This window comes from Stegostoma tigrinum, chromosome 28 (assembly GCF_030684315.1).
Source record: "Stegostoma tigrinum isolate sSteTig4 chromosome 28, sSteTig4.hap1, whole genome shotgun sequence".
Classification (NCBI taxonomy): domain Eukaryota; kingdom Metazoa; phylum Chordata; class Chondrichthyes; order Orectolobiformes; family Stegostomatidae; genus Stegostoma; species Stegostoma tigrinum.
The window spans coordinates 29,226,463-29,250,644 of NC_081381.1; the positions used below are offsets into that span (position 1 = coordinate 29,226,463).

A 24,182-nucleotide genomic window follows, 5' to 3' on the forward strand; every position below is an offset into this window, starting at 1 on the left:
AGTTATTTCTCACGCCTGGCCATTCCATTATGGGGTCCTGACCCCATGCCCTCAGTCAAGCTTAACCATCTTCAGTTGATCGGAGATAGGACTTGATCCCTTACTGAAGGAGGAATTGACCATAGTTTATTGTATAATTACAAACACATTTTAGTTTTGCTTGATTTTTGTTTTCTTGGTTTTGCCTCTCTCTCTTGGCTTTTGTTTGAATTCAACTCATTCAGCAGTGAGGATGAGCCAAGCAAGTTGAAGACTCGCATTAATTGAATTAGAAACATACTTGGTGGCAGACCAGAAATCCAGTCTCAGCTGAATAGTTAGACAAAATTTAGACCATTACTTAGCTAATAAAGTAACTTTTTCTACATTGTAACAGGCTTTCTACAAGATTGGAAGTGAGGTTGATGAAAAGAAGAGCTTCCTAGCTATTTAAATATGCATGTTGATATATGACAGATCACGGTCAATCCAAGCGGCTATGATAACATAGACTTTTACAGCCGTGTTATTGTTATCGGACCATGGATAGTGATGGTAGAGGCACCAATATATTTCCATCAAAAGTTGACTCGAAATCTATCTCTCTCTTGATTGTCATTGATATGTATAGGAATGATTTAGAAGTTGATGTTGAACCTGTTTGGTCTCTTTATGAATTCACCTTCTTTGGCCAGCATGGGTCTGCTACCTGATACTTCTGGCCAGGGATGCCAGCCAATGCATCAGTCAGCCTCCCTAAATACTTGTACAAATCCTTTAGGGAGAGAGATCTGAAAAACGGTAACATTTTTTCAACCAAAACTAAATTATTCTTGCTACCAAATGTTAGATCAGACTGAAATGCTTTATATCCGTCAGCTTATTGTAATGTGTGTATAGCCATAGAACATTTACAGCTTGGATGGCGATCATTTGGCCTGTTGTGTCTCTGTCAGCTTTCTGGAAGAGTAACTCACCTTGTCCAATTCTTCCATTTTCCCCTTGGCTTGTTTTTAAATATCTTTGTTTTGGACAGCTGCCCTATTCTCTTTGAAGACCTCAGTCGTGTCTGCCTCCACCACATTTTCAGGCAGAGCAACCCAGATTCTGACCACTCAGTCTGTAAAACCGTTTTTCTTACTATCATCGTTACACATTAATATAACTTTTACACTGTTTTCCCAAATATTTGCCTGCGCATTATTAGCTTGTAATCTGACTTTTTTCCATTTCTAAACCGTTCACTTTATGCGTATGCTACACCTGCAGATCTGGCTAAAATTAACTTATCCCTGTGCCTATGGATATGGTTCACAGCTTGCCTGGCTTAGGAAGTCAGTAGAACAGGGATTTGGTATTGGAAGTCAGGGTGGGCCAACATCTACGTGCAAATGGATAGGTGGGGGAGGTGGGGTGGAGGATGAAGGGAAATGGATATTGATAAGATATGTGGCGAGCCCAAGGATTACAGTTCACTGTAAATGAATTCAAAGCGATATATTCTACAAAGAAGGTGAGGGTCTGGAAACATAGCCTGAATCATTGGCGTGGAAGAACAGAGATCTAAAGGAACAGATGTAGAAACAGGATTGGGGCAAGTCTTAAAAAGGACAAATCAGGTTCTGAATTTTGAATACAAAAGTGGAGAGGTATTGATGATTCTATGTTGATTAGGCCACAACAATGTACTGTTTTGGACAGTAATACAGGTGCTTTGAGGGATTACATCATGTCAGCAATGGAATTGTCTCTGCTTTCTAGACCTGGTTATGTGAGAATCTGCACTTCTGTCTTGGCTTCCCTCGTGAGTTGTATCTGCGTGGATACCTCTTCAAATGCAGATGTTTTGGTCTGTATGTATGTGTGATAAAATGTAGGAGGTAATGGTGTTAGTTTAATCAACATCAGATTTTAAGAAGCTTGATGACTGAGAGGCAATGGCCTGATGGTGTTCTTGCTGGATTGTTAATCCAGAGACGCAGATAACATTCTGGGGACCTGAGTTTGAATCCCCCAACAGCAGATAGTGGAATTTGAATTAAATAAATATCTGGCCATTAAGAAACTTAACAATGACTGAGAAGCCATTGTGGATTGTTGGTAAGCCCATCTGGTTCACTAATGCCTTTTAGAGAAGGAAACTGCCAACCTTCCCTGGTCTGGCCTACATATGACTCCAAACCTACAGCAATGTCGTTGACTCTTAACTGCCCTCTGGGCAATTAGGAATGGGTAATAAATGCTGCCTAGCCAGTGACACCCCTCGTCCCGTGAAAGAGTTTTTTTTTAAAATGGAGAGAACAGACGAATTGAAAAGGAATTCCTGCCTGTCCCATGTTAGTGAAGCTAAGTGGTAAAAGATTCAGCTATAGTATGAAGCTTCTGGAGAAAATCTGGGGAGGCTGTGGCCGAAGTTCCCTCTTCCTTGTCCAGCCATGCGCTGGACAAACAGGTAGTGAATGACTCTGGGTGCAGCCACTCAGTTTAAAAGGAGAAGCTGAGTCCTTCTGGTTCATTAATGCCCTTTAGAAAAGGAAACCTACCATTCTAACCTGGCTTTCATATGTCTCCAGACCCACAGAAATAGACTCACAACTCACAGTTAAAATGCAATTAGGAATGGTGAGCAAATGCTGACTCAGTCAGCAAAGCTCACAGCTCATGTGCGAATCTTTTAAAAGCTCGCAACACAGTCTGAAGGTGAGGTGGGGTGGGTCAGAAGTAGAGGCATTGTGTCTGGCGAAGTCTAACCATCAGATGAAGCTGGAGGAAGGAATTTCATTGAAGGTAAAGAGCCAAAAGCATTGAAGGGACCCTAGGGCTGAAACTCCTCCTCCACACACCAGGAAGATTGTCAAAGACACTTGATCTGCAGGGCCAACAGCTGTTACCCTTGTCTGTATTGCCAGAACTCCTGAGCTGAAGAAACCCAATGTAGCAACTGTAAACTTTAAACCACTCTTCCAATGTCACTGCGGGAGCCCAAGTTCACTTTGGTGATGAGGAGTCTCATCTCGCCGATGCCCAAACACCTTAAAACCTAAAGCTAGGAAAATGACAGCAGGCATGTACATAACAGACTGGGGACAAGTTCTTCTTTATTTCCTTTCTCAACCAACATTCTGCCATCCATCCAGAAGAGGGGGTGATGGGCAATAATATTGATCCTTTTGCATCATTTAATGAGATCGTGGTGAATCTGCAACCAAGCTTCAAATACCTGCCTGTGCCCCATATCCCTTAATAACTTTGGGTGACAAAAGCCGACAAATCCCAGATTTAAATTAATCTGCAGCCAAGTTGCAATTTGTGGGATAGTCCATGTCATTATTATCAATATCCACTTCCTTGAAAGTGCCTCAGGAAACTAAACAGGCTCTGATTATCAACAGTCATGTTTGTTAAAAGTGGATGTTCAAATTCTGATAAATAACAGCTGGGAAGCCAAGGGACACATCCGAAAATTAGCAAAATACTGAATTCAATGTGTGCAGAAGTTACTTGGACACAAATGCTGGAACATCTGCTGATCCTTCTGTGATGGTGCCTTGGGGAACTTTTTCTGGGTTAAAGGTGCTTTATCAATGCAAGTTGTTGTTGCTCTCAGATCCAGAGGCCCTGTCTGTGCTGACATTTGAACTTCTCCCTCCACCGCTGACCAATCTTGGAAATACTCCAGTCAGCTTAACATCACAATCGCAGAATTGTTACAGCTCAAAAGGAGGTCATTCAGCCCGTTATATCCACAGTGGCTCTCTGAATGAACCATTCATCTTGTTCTGTTCTGATTCTACTGTCCTGAATTGCCAAATCCCAAATTCTATCTCCAAATGGTATCAAAGCCCAGGCCATCACCTTGATGGATGGAAGTCCCATGTCCATTTCAATGGCTGTTATATGTAAGAGACAACTTTTGTTTTGGGCTATGGACAGAGTATGAGAAAAATTGACATTGTTTTTAAAAGAGGAGAATGTACAAGTATTTGTTTGAAGCTTTGAAAAAGCAAGCAAAGCTAAATAGTGCATGTGGGATACTGTTAAATTGTGGACCATTGACAAACTGGCACTATTTCTTGTGGGTTCAGGAGAACTCAGCATTTCGATAACCATCAGATTGGTCAAATTGTAGTTTAACATAGACTCTGAGGTGAGTGAGACAAGATGACTGCCAGAAATTAGTTGCATCAGCTCTCCCCTCTCTTCGCCCCCAACTTTCACAGTAAAGTTGCTGTCTCAAATTTTCTGTCAGAACCACAGAACAAACAATTCTTAGATGCTGAATGAAATAATTTCAAAACCCCAGAACCCAAGAAATACCCTGGGTCCTACCAAGCAACCAGTAAGCTGCAGACTGATTATCATTGTGTAGATAAAATCAAAGTGCCATTGAAGAATTGAGAGGATTGTGAAACCAACTCACTGGATGACGTGGTCTAATGATACATAACTGTATTCTTATGACAATTGCCTTCCTCCCACTCAATGTTTACCTGTTGTCTTTATTTTTTCTTTGTCTCCACTCTTGTGGGAATTTTAAAAGGAGATTTAGTTTGAGATACACAAATTAGAAATCCTTTTCTTCTTAGTGCTCTTATTGAAGTTGAGTTTTTCAATAAGTAGTTTGTTTTCTGTTGACGCTGAAGGAACCTTGGTTTACTTTTATCCTGGGGAGCAGTCAGTCGGTGACAAGAAGGGATTTTTAGGACTTTAATTAGCTTTTAACTTTTGTGGGAATTGTAAGGCTTGATTTATAGTGCACTACCTCATTACATCGTGCTGTAAAAAGAGGAAGGTAGAAATGCTACACATTTCATATTTTCAGGCAATAATGTAGTAAGTGGAGCTTGATCCCAAGCTATGGTTTAAAAATTCTGAAATTGAAAGTTCATTATTTAAAGCTAGCTGATTGTCCAAATCAATGCTGAGACCTTGAAGTTCGGCGATACAAAAGGATGCAAATAAATAATATTTCAGTGAATAAATGTTATTGTGTGATACAATTTTACGTAAGTATTTTGAAACCATATTTTGAATATTAGGGGGTGCAGGGAGGGAGAACTATCGTACTGGACAATCTTTGGCAGCACTTGAACCCAGACAGACAGGTTGCGTGTTGAAGGATCTGTCTGTAGTGCTGGCCCTCTGGCTTGTACCTCCAAACCGTTAAACTATTCACCTACCTCATGTGGCCTAGAAACTGGATATTGACTGGAGCATCCAAGTCTGTCTTGTTGAACTATAATTAACCAGGCTTGACCAAAATGGCTGGTGCTGGGATCACGTCAGTAACTGACTAATGCCTTCAGGCCTCATTTGTCTCTGTTTCTGATTTCGGCAGGCCCTAAATACTTAGTTGTATATTTGCTGTTAAATTTGGATATAAAAACCAGGACTCCAAAGCATGACACAGGAAATTTAAGTTTGTGAACTGCAAGTGTATGGCATGGACAAGGTTTTTAAAAACTCATGCTTATATAAGCGATATAAGATTCTCAGCTCTTGTTATGTAAAGCGTTAGCTAATAGTTTTTTGTTACAGGATTATTAAATATAATTGCTTGCTGGACTTGTATAAGTATTCGGGGGGAAAAATACTTCAAAGCCTATATGATAAGCCTTATTTTAAACTGTTACTGACAAGACATATTTGCAATAATGAATTTTAATCATAGCTTATGCCCATTAATTTGAATAACAATGGACTAATAAGACTGTCTTTCAATTGTGATTAGTATCCTGAATCTGAAACAGATTTTATTTTTCAAAAACGTTTCTCGGCAGCGTCATAAAAGCTTTTCGAGTGGCTGATAATTTCAATGCTCGATTCAGGGCTCTATCTCGGACATATGTGTACCGCCTTGTGACAGGGTGCTGGCACCGTTCTCAACTTCCAGTATTTGAAAGGAATCTTTGCTGGCCGGTGCATAATATGTAAGTAGAAAGATCACTTCATACTGTTACAATTGACTTTGACTCCTTAGAACATGGACTTCCCTGTTCATTGCACAAACATTTGAAACCAGAGAATGGTAAAAGGATGCTCATATGTCCAGCTTGTTTCATTTAACAGGCAACCTTTCAAACCTAAACTAAAATTTAAAAAATCGATGTTGACAAAGAGCCAATTTTTGATTATAACATATGTCTGTGCTCATTCATCTTTTCACTGTATTTGGTAACATTGTCATGCAAGAAAGTATGAAATCGCATCAGTCAATATGACCTTGAAAAAGCTTGCTTTTCAGATATTTAATGTAAGGTTAGAATGCTTTCAGTAATTCCCCCTTTTCTTGTTTTTCTGATCTCTGACCTATTCTTGTTTCTGTTCTACCATATTCAAGTTACTTTACAATCTGCTTTTCACATTTACCCATATCATTCCAGATCTCTTCAACTCTTATGTTTTTCTCAGCCACTTTCATTCCTTTCCAATAATGTGCTATTTCAAAGAAGTGGGCGTTGAGGAGGGAAGAGTTATTTTTGGTATGCTAACTGATATTCATTCTAGAGTCAGGGAGGCAGTAGCGTAGTGATATTGTCACTGGGCTAGTAACATAGACACTGAAGTTAGTTCTCTGGGAACATGGGTTCAAACAACTCTGTGGCAGATGGTGGAATTGGATCAATAAAAATTTACTTTTAAAAGAATCTAGTCTAATGGTGACCATTTAACCACTGTCTATAGCTATACAAGAAAAACCCATCTGGGTCATTAATGTCATTTAGGGTAGGAAGTCTGTCATCCTTACCTGGTCTGATCTACATATGATTACAGACTCCATGATGGATTTGACTCTTAACTGCCTTCTGAAATGGCCAAGCAAGCCAGACATTTCAAATGTTAATAAATGCTGGCCCAGCCAGTGACACTCGTGAACTAATAAAAAAAAATTCAGTATCGTGAAAACAGATTCTTATCTTTCTCCTGTTGCTGTTTGAGTGCAAATTGTTCACTGTGTTTGCTACGTTACAGTGGTGACTGCAACTTAAAATACTTCATAGGCTTTAAAGCACTTTGAGACTTCTGATAATCATGAATAGAGTTATATTAATGCAAGTCTTAATGACTTCGTAGGCTGGGCAATGGCATAACATGAATATCAAGCAAAGAACTGCAGATGCTCTAAGTCTAAAACAAAAAACAGAAATTGCTGGAGAATCTCAGCAGGTCTGGCAGCTTCTGTGGTGAGAAATTAGACCTAATGTTTTGGGTCCAGTGACCGTGCTTCGTAACACAACAAATTAATTCTCATTTTGAAATATATTTATGGCAATTAATTCGTATTCTTCAAAAGCAAGTAGATACTGACAACAGGAGTTAATTTTTTGAGGAAGTAATAAGGCATACTGATAAAGGGACGCTAGTGGGCGAGCTGTGTACAGGTTGCTCCCCACCCCTATCTGCCTTTCACAGGGTCTATTATCTCTGACTCCCTTGTCCGCTCTGCACTCCCCACTAGCCCCACTACTCCTGGCACCTTTTCCTCAATGGCAGGAAGTGCTACTCCTGCCCCAACACCCCACCCCCCCCACCCCCCCACCCCCCCCACCCCCCCACCCCCCCCACCCCCACCCCCCACCCCCCACCCCCCCCACCCCCACCCCCCCCCCACCCCCCCCCCCCCACACCCCCCCCACCCCCCCCCCCCCCCCCCCCACCACCACCACCACATCTACTCAAGGAACCAAAAAACCTTCAGACAGAGATTCACCTGCATATCCGCCAGTACGGTCTACTGCCTCCTCTGCTGCCGATGTGGCCTCTTCTACATTGGGGAGATCAAGCAGAGGCTTGGAGAACACTTTGTAGAGTACTTGAGCTCTGTTTGTGACAAACGATAACACCTTCCAGTTGCAAACCACTTCAACTCCCCCTCCCACTCCTGGGCCACCTCCAGTGTCACAATGACGCCATCTGGAAACTGGGGGAGCAGCACCTCATATTCCACCTTGGGAGCTGACAACCCAGTGGTCTCAATGTGGATTTACCAGTTTCAAAATCTCCCCACCTCCGGCCTTATCCCATGACCATCCTACCTCTCATCCCCGCCTCCTTGACCTGACACAACCTGCCCATCTTCTCTCCTGCCTATCTGCACCCCACTTCACCTCACTGACCAATCCCCACCACTGCCTGTCTGCAATCACCAATCACTATCCCACCTACCTTCCCAGCCCCACTCCTCCTTTATTTATTTCAGAGCTCCCTTCCCCCTCCCCCATTTCCAAAGAAGGGTCCTGATCTGAAACATTAGCTTTCCTGTTCCTCTGATGCTGCCTGGTCCGCTGTGTGTTCCTCCAGCTCCACACTGTGTAATCTCTGATTCCATCATCTGCAGTTCTTACTATCTCTCAGCTTTGAGTTGATTCTATTTTAAGAAAAAACATGTGGGATCTGAAGCCTTACAATAAGGATTGCAGGCAAAGGCTAAATGTTCATCCTGAATTTTACAAATCATTGGTTAGGCCACTGTATAAAATAGTGCTCCTTTAGAAACAGCCTTTGTCTTTAAGAGACATTGGTATCACCAACAAGAATATTTGAATGATGTTGAATAAAACAAGATTAATTTTCTGACCTAAGATAATAAAATGTGAGGCTGGATGAACACAGCAGGCCAAGCTGCAGCTCCTGAGATGCTGCTTGGCCTGCTGTGTTCATCCAGCCTCACATTTTATTATCTTGGAATTCTCCAGCATCTGCAGTTCCCATTATCTCTAATTTTCTGACCAGTCATTATCCACATGAGGCATTGAGCACTCCCAGGATTGACTAACTGACCTGCTGCAAAGTTGCAACGTTTTAGTTTTCATTTCGGAATTGCAGCATTTGCATCCTCTGCTTTAACTTTATACTTGCTCATGTCTGGGACATTCCCGACACTTCCTTCAGCTAAATGGACATAGAATGCAACAGTGCTGATTGAATGTGTGTGAATGTATGTGCTACGTTTCATCTTAGAAACTTGTGTTTTTAGAAATTACATGTAAATTTGTTCAAACTATAAATATTAGTTCAATTGCCAGGAAGATGACAGCATGATAATGGCCAAATTAGCAGCAATTATACAATTTTAACTCCTTTGGAATTTATCACTTACATTTATGTGCTCTTGGATTAGCTTGCCTTGCTTATATAATCAGTGTTATTGTTTGAACATAACATTCAAGACAAATTGAGTACATTTAAACAAGATGATGAAATTCTTGCAGCAGTTTGATTTTTAACATTCCTCATTTAAAAGATGATACACTTTGCAGTAATTAAAATGCATCAAGTCAGTGAAGGGGGTGGAATTTAATCCTGTTGGAGGATAGAAATCAATTCTTGATTGATAAATACGTTTACTATTTTTTTTTGTACTATGACTAATGTTAAGCAGGTCTGGTCACCATAATTGCCAGTTGATTAAGCCAAAGGAAATATTTGTGTTTAAACTGATGATTGTTTGGCATAATCCATTCAGTGAGGTGGACCTCACAATGGTCAGTTTTATGATTTCTAGCAGTCATTGCTAATTGTAAAATATCTTTAAGCAATCTGTTCAGAGAGATACTATAACACATCTCTGGAGCAAATGAGACATGAACCCAGACTTTCTGGTCCAGAGGCAGGGTATAGTGATTGGAGTGAGGTGGATCTCATAGACTGTGAGATCCTTGACTGGGGCTGATAACCTGGGCATTCATTGAGCACTCCTTTGTCCTGTTATTTCTTCCAAAGTGCATCACCTCACTTCTTTTTTTTCAGGCTTGAATTCCATCCATATTGATCTGTCATCTGATGAATCTGTCTATATCCTCCTGAAACCTAAAGCTTTCTTTTTCACTGTCAGCCACCCAGCCAGCCTTTGTGTTATCTGCAAACTTATGTAACATCCGCATTTTTTCATGTATATCATGAACAATAAGAGACCCAGCATTGAACCCTGTGGTATACCACTAGATACTGGCCTCCAGTCACATAAAGAGCCTCTCCACCACCACACTCTGTCGCCTATCACTGGGCAGGTTTTGGATCTAACTTGACAAGTTATTTGGATCCTATGTGTTTTTACCTTCTTTATCAGTCTCCGCTGTGGGACCTTGCCAAAGGCCTTGCTGAAATCCATATAAACTGCTTCAGCTGCACTACCTTCATGTATGTATCTTGTTACTTTCTCAAAAAAAGTCAAAATTTTTAGGTATGACCTGCCTCTGACAAAGCTATGCTGACTATCCCTGATCAAACCTTGCCTCTTCAAGTTAAAAATTAATTCTCTCCTTCACAATTTTCTGCGATGGTTTCCCTACCATTCAATCATGTCTGATATGCTTCTCAAACCCATTCTTCTACCTTCTCCCCCTTAAACTTTGATCCCCTTACTAATCGAGAACCTAACCATCTTTGTCTTAAAGACATGCAAAGTTCTGGCCTCCACAGCCTTTTGCAGCAATGAGTTCCACAGATTAACCACCTTTTGGTTGAAGAAATTCTCCTCATCTCAGTTCTAAAGGGTCATCCATTCATGCTGAGCTGTGCCTTCAGGTCCAAGTGGCTCCTACTAATGGAAACATCATTTTCAGATACACTGTATCCAGGCCTGTCAGTATTCTGAGAGTTTCAATGAGATCCTCCCTCATCCTTCTAAACTCCTCAATTGTTCCACATATGATGAGCACTTCATTCCCAGAATCATTCTTGTAAACTGCTTTGTACTCTCTGTATTGCCAACACATCCTTCCTTATAAACGGGGCCTAAAACTGCTGACAATATTCTAAATGTGGTCCGACCATAGCTTTATTCAGCCTCCGCCATACATCTCCGCTCTTGAATTTTGGCACTCTTGCAAGGAATGCCAACATTGCATTTGCCTTCCTAACAGCCGACTGCACCTACACATTAACTTTAAGAAAATCTTGAACTTGGACACTTGTGCTGATTTTCCAAGCCTTTCCCTGTACAGAAAATAGTCTGTGCCTTTATTCATCCTATCAAAATGCAGAACCTCACACTTTTCCACATTGTATTCCATCTGCCACTTTGCCCTCTCTGCTAGTCTGTCTAAGTCCTTCTACAACCTCCCTATTTGATTAAAGGTGTCCCCCCCCATCTTTATTTCATCTATAAACAGAGCAACAATGCTTCATTCTTTTGTCCAGATTGTTCATGTATAACGTGAATAGTTTTGATTACGACACCGACACAGTGGAACTCCGCTAGTCACTGGCTGCCATCCTGAAAAAGACCCCATAATTCCTACTCTCTGCCTTCTACCAATCAGCCAATTCTCTATCTATGCCTGTACCTTTCCTTTACTTAGCAGCCTCCTGTGCGGCACCTTGTCACAGGCCTTCTGAAAATCCAAGTAAATCACTTCTGCTGGCTCTCCTTTGTCAAATTTGCTCATTACCTCCTCAAAGAATTAAAACAGATTTGTCATTATGATTTGAAATTATGAAGAGATGGAATCATAGAAGCTTTACAGTGCACACTAAGTTGAAGTACTGGATGTAGTGTGTTCATGTAGAACAATATCCCAACTGCATGTTAGGTTAGTAGAGGGTTAAAAACTGCAGAGTCAGGCAAGGGAGGTTTGATTTGCTGTTAGTTGTGTTTGAATTTTAAATCTGTTTTTGTAGTGTGGTAAGAATGTAATTGCTTCACACTGTTCAATTTTGAGTGCATAAACCATGAGGGAAAACAGGAACCTGTCAAGCCCAACTGAGTTTATGTTGAGATGGCGGTTGACTCCAAAAGGCTGTGGTTGATATCACCTGATGCATTATTTGCTGCATTGTCCTGCTGACATGATTAATGATCACTTCCTCTGTTCTGAAACAGACCTTTAAACGTAGACATCATGAAAGAGGCTGCACAGATCCTGCTGGGCACACATGACTTCAGCACCTTCCGCTCCTTAAACTCAGAGACTCCCTTCAAATCACCTCTGAAAACATTGCTTCAGGTGGACATAATACCTGGTTTCAGCATATCTCTGCAGCAGGACTTCCACAGGTAGAAAACAACTCTGAAAGTAAATAACTGACAACTTTTCACTCCCTCCCGTTCATCTCTTTGTTGATTTGTTTTATTTCCTACCATGCCCCATTGTTCTGCTGTCAATGGGTTGATCTCGGGTTTCTGACTTTTTCAACTACACTGATAGGCGTTCTTGAAAGGTCATTAATCTAAAATGTTCACTGTTTCTGTCTCCACAAATGCTGCTGGGCCAGCTGCATATTTACAGCCTTTCTGTTTATAATCCAATATTCAATTATCTGCATTATTTTTAACAAAATTACTTGAGGATAAAAACAAAACCCACAGTCATTGGTATTGTGGGAACAATTTGCATATCTATATCACCAAATATGATTTAAAACAATGGAGGGCACGCTCGGAAACAGTTGGATGCTGACTTGAATTATGAAATGACCCTGAAGGTTCTAGGCCCGAAACGTCAGCTTTTGTGCTCCTGAGATGCTGCTTGGCCTGCTGTGTTCATCCAGCTCCACACTTTGTTATCTCAGATTCTGCAGTTTCCATTATCTTTGGTCAAAGAGGTTTGGGTTTACTGAGATTGTGAATGTAGGTGAGGGACGTGGAGGACCTCAGGGATGGAACCCTACACATGTGCTTTGGTGATTTAAAGACAAGGACTGCCTGCAGTGGGATGATGGTATGGGAATACGATAGTTTCCTGAGTCAGAGGAGCAAAGAGTTAAGAGAAGCTGTAATCACTGCAAGTTTTACTATGCAGAAAGAGACCATTCAGCCCAGCGTGTCTGTACCAACTTGTTAAATGAGCATAATACTGGTGGAGGAAACTAATAGATTTTAAAGCCATTTTAAAATCTCCTATACTAGATGAAAATTTCACATTTGAAGCACTGGGGAGTAGGGGAGGGAATCACTCAGTCAGCAGGGTCAGGCCTGATTGGTCTGGTCAGCTTGGCATGGAATAGCAGCAGCTAAATTTCAGTAAGGATAGAAGGCTGACCAAATGTGTGCAAAAGAATATTTCATGTATGGCGCAACATTTAGTATTTTTGTGATCTAGCATTTACCACTGGACAGAAGACATTAAAATAGCAATGGAATTCTAGTCATATTTTCTACAGCCATGTGTAACACCATATAACTGCCTGGAACCCTGGCATATTGTGGAAGATATTTTTTAATCTTTAAGATCTGTTAAGCAGCATTGTCCAAAAAAAGAGGGCCACTGAATAATAGAAATGAGAAATGTCTAGAGCGAGCATTTTTTTTAAACTGAATATTTTCCTTACTCCACTTCGTGTTTATGTTACGTTATAATGGCAGCACTGCCTTTTTCCATTCCCAACGTGTATACGTGTAACCAGACAGAATGGATTCTGGAACCAAGCAGGCTACCATTTCGGCTGCAACTTACTTTTCTGGATGTGAGTTTGCTCGCTGAGCTGGAAGGTTAGTTTTCAGACGTTTCGTCACCGTTTTGTTTTATTTGAAAAAATATACTTTATTCATAAGATGTACAAAAAATAAAACATTTATCCACCTACCCAGTCATGCAAGCCACTCCAGGTTACCCAGGGGGTACGTACACCAACTAAAGGAAAAAAACAAACAAAGAAAAAAAACAAAGCAAAGAAAATACCCTGGCAGTCGTCACCCCGCGCAGTCCTAGTTGGCCCCCTGACCAGTTGGGGAAGGCGCCAGCTGGGCCCAGTTACCAGATAGGGCCCTTTTTTCTATTCTGGACGAGGGGTTTCATACCGTGGTCCTTCCCCACCGCGCCTTGGCGGCGGCTGCCCCAAGCTTTAGCACGTCCCTCAGCACGTAGTCCTGGACCTTGGGGTGCGCCAGTCTGCAACACTCGGTCGGGGTCAGTTCTTTCAGCTGGCAGACCAGCAAGTTGCGGGCAGACCAATGAGCGTCTTTCACTGCAGTGATGGTCCTCCAGGCGCAGTTGATGTTGGTCTCTGTGTGCGTCCCGGGAAACAGCCCGTAGAGCACGGAGTCCCGTGTCATGGAGCTGCTCGGGACAAACCTCGACAAATACCACTGCATCCCCCTCCAGACCTCCTGCGCATAGGCACACTCCAGAAGGAATTGATCGCCAGTCTCGTCCCCCTGGCAGCCACCTCGAGGGCAGCGTGCGGTGGCGCAGAGATTCCGGGCATGCATAAAGGATCTCACTGGCAGAGCCCCTCTCACCGCCAGCCAAGCAACGTCCTTGTGCTTGTTTGAAAGTGCTGGCGATGAGGCATTCGGCCAAACGACTTTGGCAGTCTGCGTGGGGAACCACACGACAGGATCCACCCTCTCCTTTTCCCGAAGTGTCTCGAGGATACTACGTGCTGACCACTGCCTGACGGCCTTGTGGTCAAAGGTGTTTCCTTTCAAAAATTTCTCCACGAAGGACAGGTGGTACGGAACGGTCCAACTACTCGGAGCGTTCTGTGGCAACGAGGCCAGGCCCATCCTTCGCAACACCGGGGACAGGTAGAACCTCAGTAAGTAGTGACACTTGGTGTTTGCGTACTGAGGATCTACACAGCTTGATGCAGCCGTACACAAAGGTAGCCGTCAGAGCGAGGGTGGCATTCGGTAAGCCCTTTCCCCCATTTTCCAGGTCATTGTACATGGTGTCCCTGCGGACCCGGTCCATCCTCGACCCCCAAATGAAGTGGAAAATGGTCCGGGTGACCGCAGCGGCGCAGGTCCAGGGAATACGCCAGGCCTGCGCCACGTACAACAGTACCGAAAGCCCCTCACACCTGACAACCAGGTTCTTACCCGCGATGGAGAGGGACCATAGCGTCCACCTGCCCAGCTTCTGCTTCAATTTGGTGATACGCTCCTCCCAAGTCTTAGTGCATGCCCCAGCTCCACCAAACCAAACACCCAGCACCTTCAGATAGTCTGTCCTGACGGTGAAGGGGATGAAGGAGTGGTCGTCCCAGTTCCCGAAGAACATGACCTCGCTCTTACCCCTATTGACTTTAGCACCCGAGGCCAGTTCAAACTGGCCGCAGATGTCCAACAGTCTACTCATCAATCGACGATCGGTGCAGAAGACGGCGACATCGTCCATGTACAGGGAGGTCTTGACCTGAAGACCTCCGCTGCCTGGGATAGTCACGCCCTTCAGGCTCACGTCCTTCCTGATGGATGCGGTGAAGGGCTCCACACAGCACATGAACAAGACAGGAGAGAGCAGGCAGCCCTGCCTGACTCCAGATCTGACGGGAAAACTGTCCGATTCCCACCCGTTGATCGAGACTGTGCTCACGATGTTGGTGTAGAGCAGTCGGATCGAATTGCGGATGCCCTCCCTGAACCCCAATTTGGAGAGGACGTTCCCTGATGTAAGCATGAGAGACCCTGTCGAAGGCCTTCTCCTGGTCCAGGCTGACGAGGCAGGTGTCCACCCGCCTGTCCTGCACGTAAGCGATCGTATCCCTGATGAGCGCGAGGCTCTCAGCGATCTTGCTGCCCGACACAGCACAGGTTTAGTCAGGGTGAATCACTGACTCCAGGACAGACCTGACCCAGTTGGCTATGACCTTGGCCAGGATTTTGCAGTCCACGTTCAATAATGAAATGGGACGCCAATTCTTAATTTCTTCCCTCTCCCCCTTCCACTTGTAAATGAGGGTGATGGTGCCCTTCCTCATGGACTTGCACATTTCCCCTGCCCGAAGTGCACTATCGTACACCTCCAGCAAGTCCTGGCGGATCAGGTCCCACAGAGCGGAATACAGCTCGGCCGATAAGCCGTCGCTCCCGGGAGTCCTATTCCTCTCCAAGGACTCGAGGGCTCTGGTCAGCTCGTCCAGGGATATCGGCCGGTCAAGCCACTCCCTCGTGCCGTCGTCTAAGACCTCCGTGATAGACGACAGGAACGACTCGGAGGCCGTGCTGTCCGTGGGCTTCGTGTCGTACAGTCCGGCATAGAAGGATCTGCTGATCCTCAAAATGTCGGGCCGAGACGACGTCAACGAGCTGTTGTCCTCCTTCAGCCGGCTAAGCACAGAGCTCTCTTTGTGCACCTTCTGAAAGAAGAAACGCAAGCACGTCTCGTCCTGCTCCACGGAGCGGACCCTGGACCGGAAGATTATCCTGGAGGTCTCCGCGGCGAAGTGCGAGGCTTGCTGGCCCCTCACCTCGCGGAGGTCCTCCGTGACATCGACCCCCATCAACCGCAGAAGGAGCAGGTTCTGCACCCGTTTTCTGGAGTCGCGACAGCTTTCCCTGCCTCTCTCTCGCCTTCCGAACACCCCTGAGGACAAAGAACCTCTTGATGTTCTCCTTCACCGTCTCCCACCAGTCGCCCGGAGACTCAGAGGGGTTTCACGGTTCTCCAACTGGCGTACTCCCTCTTAAGCTCCTTGACATTCTCTGGGGTCAACAGAGTAGTGTTGAGCTTCCACGTCCTCTTGCCAGCCAGCTGGTCGTCGTGTAAGTGACAGTCGGCCAGCAGGAGGCAGTGGTTAGAGAAGAACACCGGCTCGACGCCAGTGGACCTGAGCGAGAACGCCTGTGACACAAACAGGAAGTCTATCCTTGAGCGAATAGACCCGTCTGGCCGCGACCAGGTGTACCTCTGCGACGCTCCATCTGCAGGGTTGCTGAAGACGTCGAGCAGCTTGGCGTCCTTCACCGTGCCCATCAGGAATCTGGACGTGACGTCCAGTTGACTCCTCCCACCCGCTGTCCCCACGCCGGATCTTCCATCTGCATCGATGATGCAGTTGAAGTCTCCGCCTAGGGTGACCGGCCTGGACGTAGCCAGCAGGGGTGGCAGCCGCTGCAGGACGGCCAACCACTCACTCCGTACCGCTGGGGCGTACACGTTGATCAGCCTCAGGGGAGCGTTCCTGTAGGTGACGTCAGCCACTAGGAGGCGCCCCCCCTCCACCTCCTGAACTTGAGAGATGGTGAAGTCGCGCCCCCGCAGCAGAATAGCCAGGCCCGAGGAGCGACAGTCGTTACCCCCCGACCAGATTGAAGGCCCACAGGTCCAGGCGCCGGACCATTTCCCATGCCTGCCGAGGTGCGGTATCCCGCACTCCTGCAGAAACAGGAGGTCCGCCTTGATGGTGGTCAGGTAGGCCAACGTGGACACACATCTTGTGGTGGACTTGACACTGCGCACATTAATGCTCGCAACTCGTACCCCCATTGTGGGCAGTGACCGCAGTACCCTCCCCAGGTCCAGCCCCTCCATCTGTCCCTTCATGTCCATTGCCCGGGCGAACTGCTGGACGCTCTCCGGGCTGAGGAAACCGTCCGTGCTGCCTTCCGGGTGGCATCCCCCCGTCGGGGGTACGGAGGCAGGAGAGTCCGGCTCTGGGTCAGGCTGGGGACGCACTGTTTCCTCCTTCCCGCCTGGAAGCTCCAGGGGGCCCTCCAGTGCCCTAGCGGCACATGACTGGGTGTCGGATGGTGCCTCAGGACGCCTCCCGTCACCTGGAAGCATGGTGCTGCTTTCCTTCTCCCTTGAGATCTTTAGCTTCTGCTTTGGGCGGGCCCTCTCCAAATCCCCCTCGCCAGAGGAGCTCTTATAGCCACCCTGTAGCTGCCTCTTCCCGCCTGATGGTTGCAGGTCCTGGGCCCGCCGACGCACCTTCCTCCTCGCTTTCTGGACCGTCGTCCACTCCCCTGGGTCACCTGTCGCCGCCTCCATTGACTCCGAGTTGTCGGGGGGGGGGTAAGCGGAGCCTGCAGGGGCGCTTTGCTGGTCTCGGGCCCATCCTGCGGGGCTGGGCCCTCCTGCACGACCTGGCCCTCTTGCACATTAGTGGGGTCCTTGCAGGACCCTGGTGCCTTCCTCTCCTCTTGGGGGGGCTAGCCCCGCATTGCCCCTGCCGGCGACCTGGGCGTAGGTGATGCCCCGCTGTGGGCATGCCCTATAGAGGTGGCCCGCTTCCGCGCAAAGGGTGCAGCTTTTCTCTTGTGGGCAATTCTTTGCAAGGTGTCCCTCCTCCCTGCAGTTCCTGCAGATGGTGGCTTTGCAGTCGGCCGCCACGTGACCTGACCTACCACAGGCATAGCAGACTTTAGGTTGCCCTGCACAGGTCAGGTAGCCCTTGCTCCTGCTGATCGCAAAGCTGGACGTTGGGTGTACGACGTTCCCGTCCACGCCCATCCTCAGCGTCACCTTGTCCTGCCTCTTACTGGTCCAGATGCCAAAGGGGTCCATGATGTCAGTTAGGTCCCCTTCCACCTTCACGTACCTTCCAAGGAAGGTCAGGACATCAACTGCTGGCACATGCAGGTTGTACATGTGTACAGTCACCATACGGCTCCTCTGCGCCGGCATCACGAACGGCGGGACAGCGGTCAATACAGAGAGGGGGCCCTCCCCTCATTTCTCCTTAAACCTCCAGGAAGCGCTCGCAAAGCTTGGCACTCCTGAAGGTCACATCGTAAAAACCTCCTCCGGGGAAATCCTGCAGGCAGTAAATGTCCGCAGCAGCGAACCCGCAACAGTCCAACAGGACCCTCTTCACAAAGAAGGTGCGGTCCACAGGTGCATCTTCACCCACCTTCTTTACGGAAACACGGATGGTGTTCCGGACCCCCTGACCTGGGGTACGAGCACTTGCCGCAGCCATCGTTGCAGGTTGGCTGCTCCCCTGAACCAGCGTTAGGCTGAAGCCAGCATTAAGATCCACCGGTTGCAAGGGTGCACAGCCAACCCGACGTCTTCCTTTCACCTCCAACACAGCACTCTCCTCCTCTCAGTCCACAAGAGAGTGGGTCTTTATTTTGTTCCAGATGTAAGCTAGTTCACTGAGCATGAAGGTTTGTTCCCAGATGTTTTGTCACCATTCTAGGTAACATCAACAGTGAGCCTCCAACGAAGCGCTGGTGTTATGTCCCACTTTCTATTTATCTGGTTAGGTTTCCTTGGGTTGGTGATGTCATTTCCTGCGTTGGTGATGTCATTTCCTGTTCTTTTTCTCAGGGGATGGTAGATTGGCTCCAAATCAATGTGTTTGTTGATGGAATTCCGGTTGGAATGCCATGCTTCTAGGAATTCTCGTGCGTGTCTCTATTTGGCTTGTCCTAGGATGGACGTGTTGTCCCAATCAAAGTGGTGTCCTTCCTCATCTGTATGTAAGGATACGAGTGATAGTGGGTCATGTTGATGTTCATGTATTCTGGTGGCTAGCTTTTTGCCAGTTTGTCCAATGTAGTGTTTGTCACAGTTGTTGCAAGGTATTTTGTAGATGACATTTGTTGTCTGTATACATTGGACAAACTAGCAGAAAGCTAGCCACCAGAATACATGAACATCAACTCGCCACAAAACAACATGACCCACTATCACTCGTATCCTTACGTACAGATGAGAAAGGACACCACTTTGATTGGGACAACACATCCATCCTAGGACAAGCCAAACAGAGACACGCACGAGAATTCCTAGAAGCATGGCATTCCAACCGGAACTCGATCAACAAACACATTGATTTGGAGCCAATCTACCATCCCCTGAGAAAAAGAACAGGAAATGACATCACCAATGCAGGAAATGACATCACCAACCCAAGGAAATCTAACCAGATAAATAGAAAGTGGGACATAACACCAGCACTTTGTCGGAGGCTCACTGATGATGTTACCTAGAATGGTGACGAAACGTTTGGGAACAAACCTTCCAGCTCAGCAAGCAAACTCACATCCAGAACCTCAACCTGAGCTACAAATCTTCTCAAAACTCACTTACTTTTCTTTCAGCCTTCCCTTTACTGCATTGATTGGAGCTAAATGCTTGAACTGAATGTGTTGTTGAGTACATGTATCAATGAAAACAAGACTTTTTTTCACAATTTCTCACTATGGCACTGTCTTGTTTACTTTGATTTGGAAGCAAAGATAGATTTGCCTCACTCTATTTCTGATTTTTGCACAAGACTGAGGAGGAGCTCAGATTCAGACTGCCATATCTAATTATTTAGTAACTATAGTCATATTGATTCCTGATGTTAATGTGAGTTCCAGTTAATGACAACATTTACTTTGCAAAGTGGTTTTCCAACTCAGATGGACTTTGTCACTCCCAGGAGTACTTGAGTGCTTTCATCCCACAGGACATCTTGAGCTTGATAGGAGCAATAAGCTTCCTTTTCCCACTTAGTGTCTTGCACCTCATCCAAGAGTTCAACAGATGGCTTATTTAGCTGTGAGCTTGATTAAGCAAGGCAGATTACATACAGATACACATTGCAGTTTGTAAGTTTTGCAGCTGTTTAGCTGTAAGTCACAAATTCCGGCAAGCATTCTCACATCCAAAATGCATTGAAAAGCCAATGATAACCCTGTGTGGCCACAAATATTTTCTGTATTTCATGCTGGAAAAATCAGACAATAGACAATATCTTTTTCAGAATTTGTATGTAAATTACTGTTCCAAGTTTAAGAAATTATTGGAGTTATTATGTAGGGTGCAACAGGCTTCCAAAAATGTCTTAAGTTCAGAAGTGTGCTGTAACTGCCCAGTTTCTGACTGTATATTTCAGTCTAACCCTGGCCTGTGAAATCAATTTTCCCTTAGAGCTATAGAGCGATACAACATAGAAACAGACCCTTTGGTCCAACCAGTCGGCGCTGATCATGCTCCCAAACTAAACTAGTCCCACCTGCCTGTTTGGCCAATATCGCTCCAAACCTTTCCTATTCATGAACTTATCCAAATGTCTTTAAAATGTTGTAACTGTATCTGCACCCACCACCTTCTCTGGCACTTCATTCTACATACAACCACTCTGTTTTCAAAAAAAAAGTTGCCCCTCATGTCCTTTTCAAATCTTTCTCCTCTCAACTTAAAAATATGCCTCCTAGTTTCGAGCTCCCCTACCATGGGGGAAATACTCTTGTCAGGCACCTTATCTGTGCCCCTCATGATTTTATAAACCTCAATAAGGTTACACTTCAGTCTCTTATGCTCCAGTGGAAAAGAGTCCCAGCTTTTCCAGTCTATTTTTATATCTCAAACCCTCTATTCCCACAATGACCTGGTAACCTTGGGTTCTGTACTGACAGATAGAGACCGATATAATACCTGATCTGTGGATGAGGCCAAACAGAAATTAACGCATTACTTTATTTCACAGCACATGAACATGCACAGTAACATTAAGATCAAATTAATCTTTCTCGATTAATGTAACTTTTCTGCACGTAATAAGATAAAATAATGAACTAGTCAGATGGTTGCATATCTGTGGGTTGCCTCGTAGATTTAAAATAACTGATCGCTATTCTTCAGAACATGATCAAAACTTGCTCAAGCAGCATTCTATCTAAAAGCCTGTTTGACTTTGCAGCCCTTGCTGGCTCTGTCAAGTGTTTTATTTTTAATCTGTCTTTGTTTACAGCCAAGAAGGGAACTAGAGGCATCCCAACATGATTGTGGGGTGTTTACTGATTGTTGAAACAGGTTAACCAACTTTATTATTGACAGTCTCCTGAGGGACTAACACCACCAATTAACTCGTTTGCATACTAGCCACACATCATTTCACTGGCATTTGTAAATTGTATGATGGCACTTATTTTAAGAGCTATTTAAAAGTTACCTTTTCAAAATCTTTTCTGTGTAAAAATTGGTGAAAACATTCTGAAACCAATTAAAATGATGCTACCTCAAATTCAGATCACTGACTCTTGCGTTTTAGGTTTCTTATAAAGTGAAAACCAAATTATATGGGGATATGTTAAGTATCAAGTTTCCAGTTGGCATTGTACAATAGATTGTTTTAAAACTTGGGTTATGGATCATAAATCTTGATTTGTAGAGACTTCAATCTTGAATTTAAAGCATATGTACTAGCATTGCAAAGGGAGTCTTATTTCTCTCCCACATAGTGTCACACAGCCTTGTGGCTGTGTTTTAAACCCGTTTCTTGTTGTTTCACTAAGAGTTTAGTTACCTCTGCTGACCATCAGAGTCCTGGTAATGTCTCAGTACAGAATTTCCATTGTCAAGATCAACCGAGACTCTAAGCTCTGGAATTCCCTCCATAAATCTCTCACTCCCTACTCTCTCCAGCTTTAGGGCACATCTTGGAGCCGAACATCTTTGAACTTTGCTTGTTAATGACACCTAATGTGGCTCTGTGTCATATTTTTGTTTGATAATACTTCTGTGAATCGCCTTGGAGCATTTTTTATGTTAAAGATTCTATCTAACTCTACTACAAATTGTTGCTACAAAATGAAAAGTGTCAACTTAAATTGATCTTGTATCTGGGAAATATGTTAAGTTTTAATGCCCTTCTCCATAATTAGGACCATACAAATATTTATGAAGTAGGAAATGCTTTTCTTTAAATTCTACACATAATTTCCAAGACATTGGAGTTTGGTCAAAATGTTGTGCAACTGACTGTTCCTTTGGCATTCAAGCTAATATAAGAAAAATAGGAGTTTTGGACACTTGCCAAAGATGTGCATTTGCATTTGACGTGGGTTCTTCATCATTCTGAGTTGTCAGTTTCTTTTCAATGTAGTGCAAACTTCTGGGTGTTCCATTTCCGTGCTACTCTCTGTCAAATCTATCCATTTCCTACTATTGTTTAATCAGCCTTAAGACACCAATCCCACAGCCTTCCCTCTCCAGAGCCATCAATTCAATTTCCTTTCCAAACTCAATTTGTCTATTCATCTTTCCTGCCTTACTAGGTTCTTGTTAGACGGGCTGTTGATCCTATTAGGCTCTGAGGGAGCCTGTATTTGAATATTGTTTATGTCTATTTTGCTTCTGCTGGTATATCTTGGTATTTTTAGGTAATTCGTTTGGGTTCAGCATCATTGGACACTCGGGAGAGTAAATCTTGTGTTTCCTTCTAATCAATATGTGTCCTTCCTTAACACAGACGTAGAAAGTCTCCAGATCCGAAGAGAGAACCTTGGTTTAATTATTGATGTGGTTCAAACAAATGAGGCCAGTGGTGAGGCTTAAGGAATTGAAGCTCTAATTTGGGAATTCTTGCACAAAGATAGCAGTCAGGCTGAAGATATCAGCAATAAGCTGCATGTTAGTATATAGGGTTTCAAGGGCTTGTTTTGTGCTGTGAGTCAACACAGGAGAAATAAAGCTGTCTGTGTCATTTGTGTCGGGCACAGTCCATTTACTTGGTTTAATGCTTAGTGAGTTTTAATTAGTGGTATATAGCCTGATGCTACAGTGGCATTTTCTTCCACTTATTGAGGATGAGAATATGTCATCTTGCTAAGTCCATTAGACCACAGTGCATGTAAGATGGATCATAACTCCTGACATTCATGGATTCACATCAAGGCAACAGAGTATTGGAGGGTTTAGACAATGTCAAAAGCATAACAGTGAGGCTTGTGCTGTTCAAGTTACAGCTCTGCAAACAATGCCTTTGAAAACATCATTCCTCGGTTAATTAGAAAATGCCCCTGGTATTAAAAAACCACACAGTTCAAAGCGTAACTCAAAAGATCACTGTACTGCATAACAATTCAGATTTGCTGGTTCATGTCTCATCAGCTCCGGTCGATGTAAATGTAAAATACTGACCTGTGATAGCTGAGTATAAGCAACCAATAAATAGGTTAGAGAGGAAGTTATTAGACAAGGCCTTTACTTTCGGAAGTTAATTCACTGACCCAGTCTATCTTGACTTCCATCCAGATTTATCAGAAAGGGTCTGTTCAATCTTTAGGATTCTGACAGCAAAAGAAAGAACTTGCTGTTCATCAGAGCAGCACAAGGGAAGGCAGGATTTTATTTCTTTGTTCTTGGATAGAACCCTGTTGACACAGCAATGTAGCTGATAAATCAGGCCTGGCTGCTGTTTCTCAGTGTAAATATTTAAGAGTCAGAACTAGTTTAAGGCTCCTTCCCCCCCCTATCATACCACTGTGGCTGGTGGCTTTGTATCTACCAGTGATATTGTCAGATACACAAAGTAAATAAAAGGTAAGTATCTACAGGTACCTGTACCCACTTGTGGTTTGTTACTAATGCAATCAGAGGCAGCAACACCAGCAGCTAGAGGATGTTACCTTTACTGGTAGTGGACCAGCTAACATGAAAAGGCCCTCCTTTTCATTGTTTTATATTCCCAAAAATGTGGGTGGAAAAGGGCTTGAGACCAAATTAACTGGTTGTAGGCTAGATTGTGAATGACGGGTAGGTTGAAACAAACTGCGTGTTGGATTCTTTTGAGGGTAAAGTGTTGAAGCGTGACTG

The 24,182-nt window shown here is 44.5% G+C and overlaps 1 protein-coding gene across 4 annotated transcripts in view; it reads left to right on the plus strand.

The window, feature by feature from the left end:
• The window catches only part of pusl1 (pseudouridine synthase like 1), a 101,882-nt gene that overhangs the window by 28,555 nt on the left and 49,145 nt on the right, over positions 1-24,182 (plus strand). For 2 of the 4 annotated variants that reach the window (XM_048561767.1, XM_048561764.1), the window contains exons 5-6: positions 5,760-5,909; positions 11,804-11,977. In XM_048561767.1, coding sequence (XP_048417724.1) covers positions 5,760-5,909; positions 11,804-11,977 — 324 coding nt within the window. The remainder of the gene's footprint in view (positions 1-5,759; positions 5,910-11,803; positions 11,978-24,182) is intronic. The other 2 variants (XM_048561765.1, XM_048561768.1) reach the window with 2 other exon arrangements.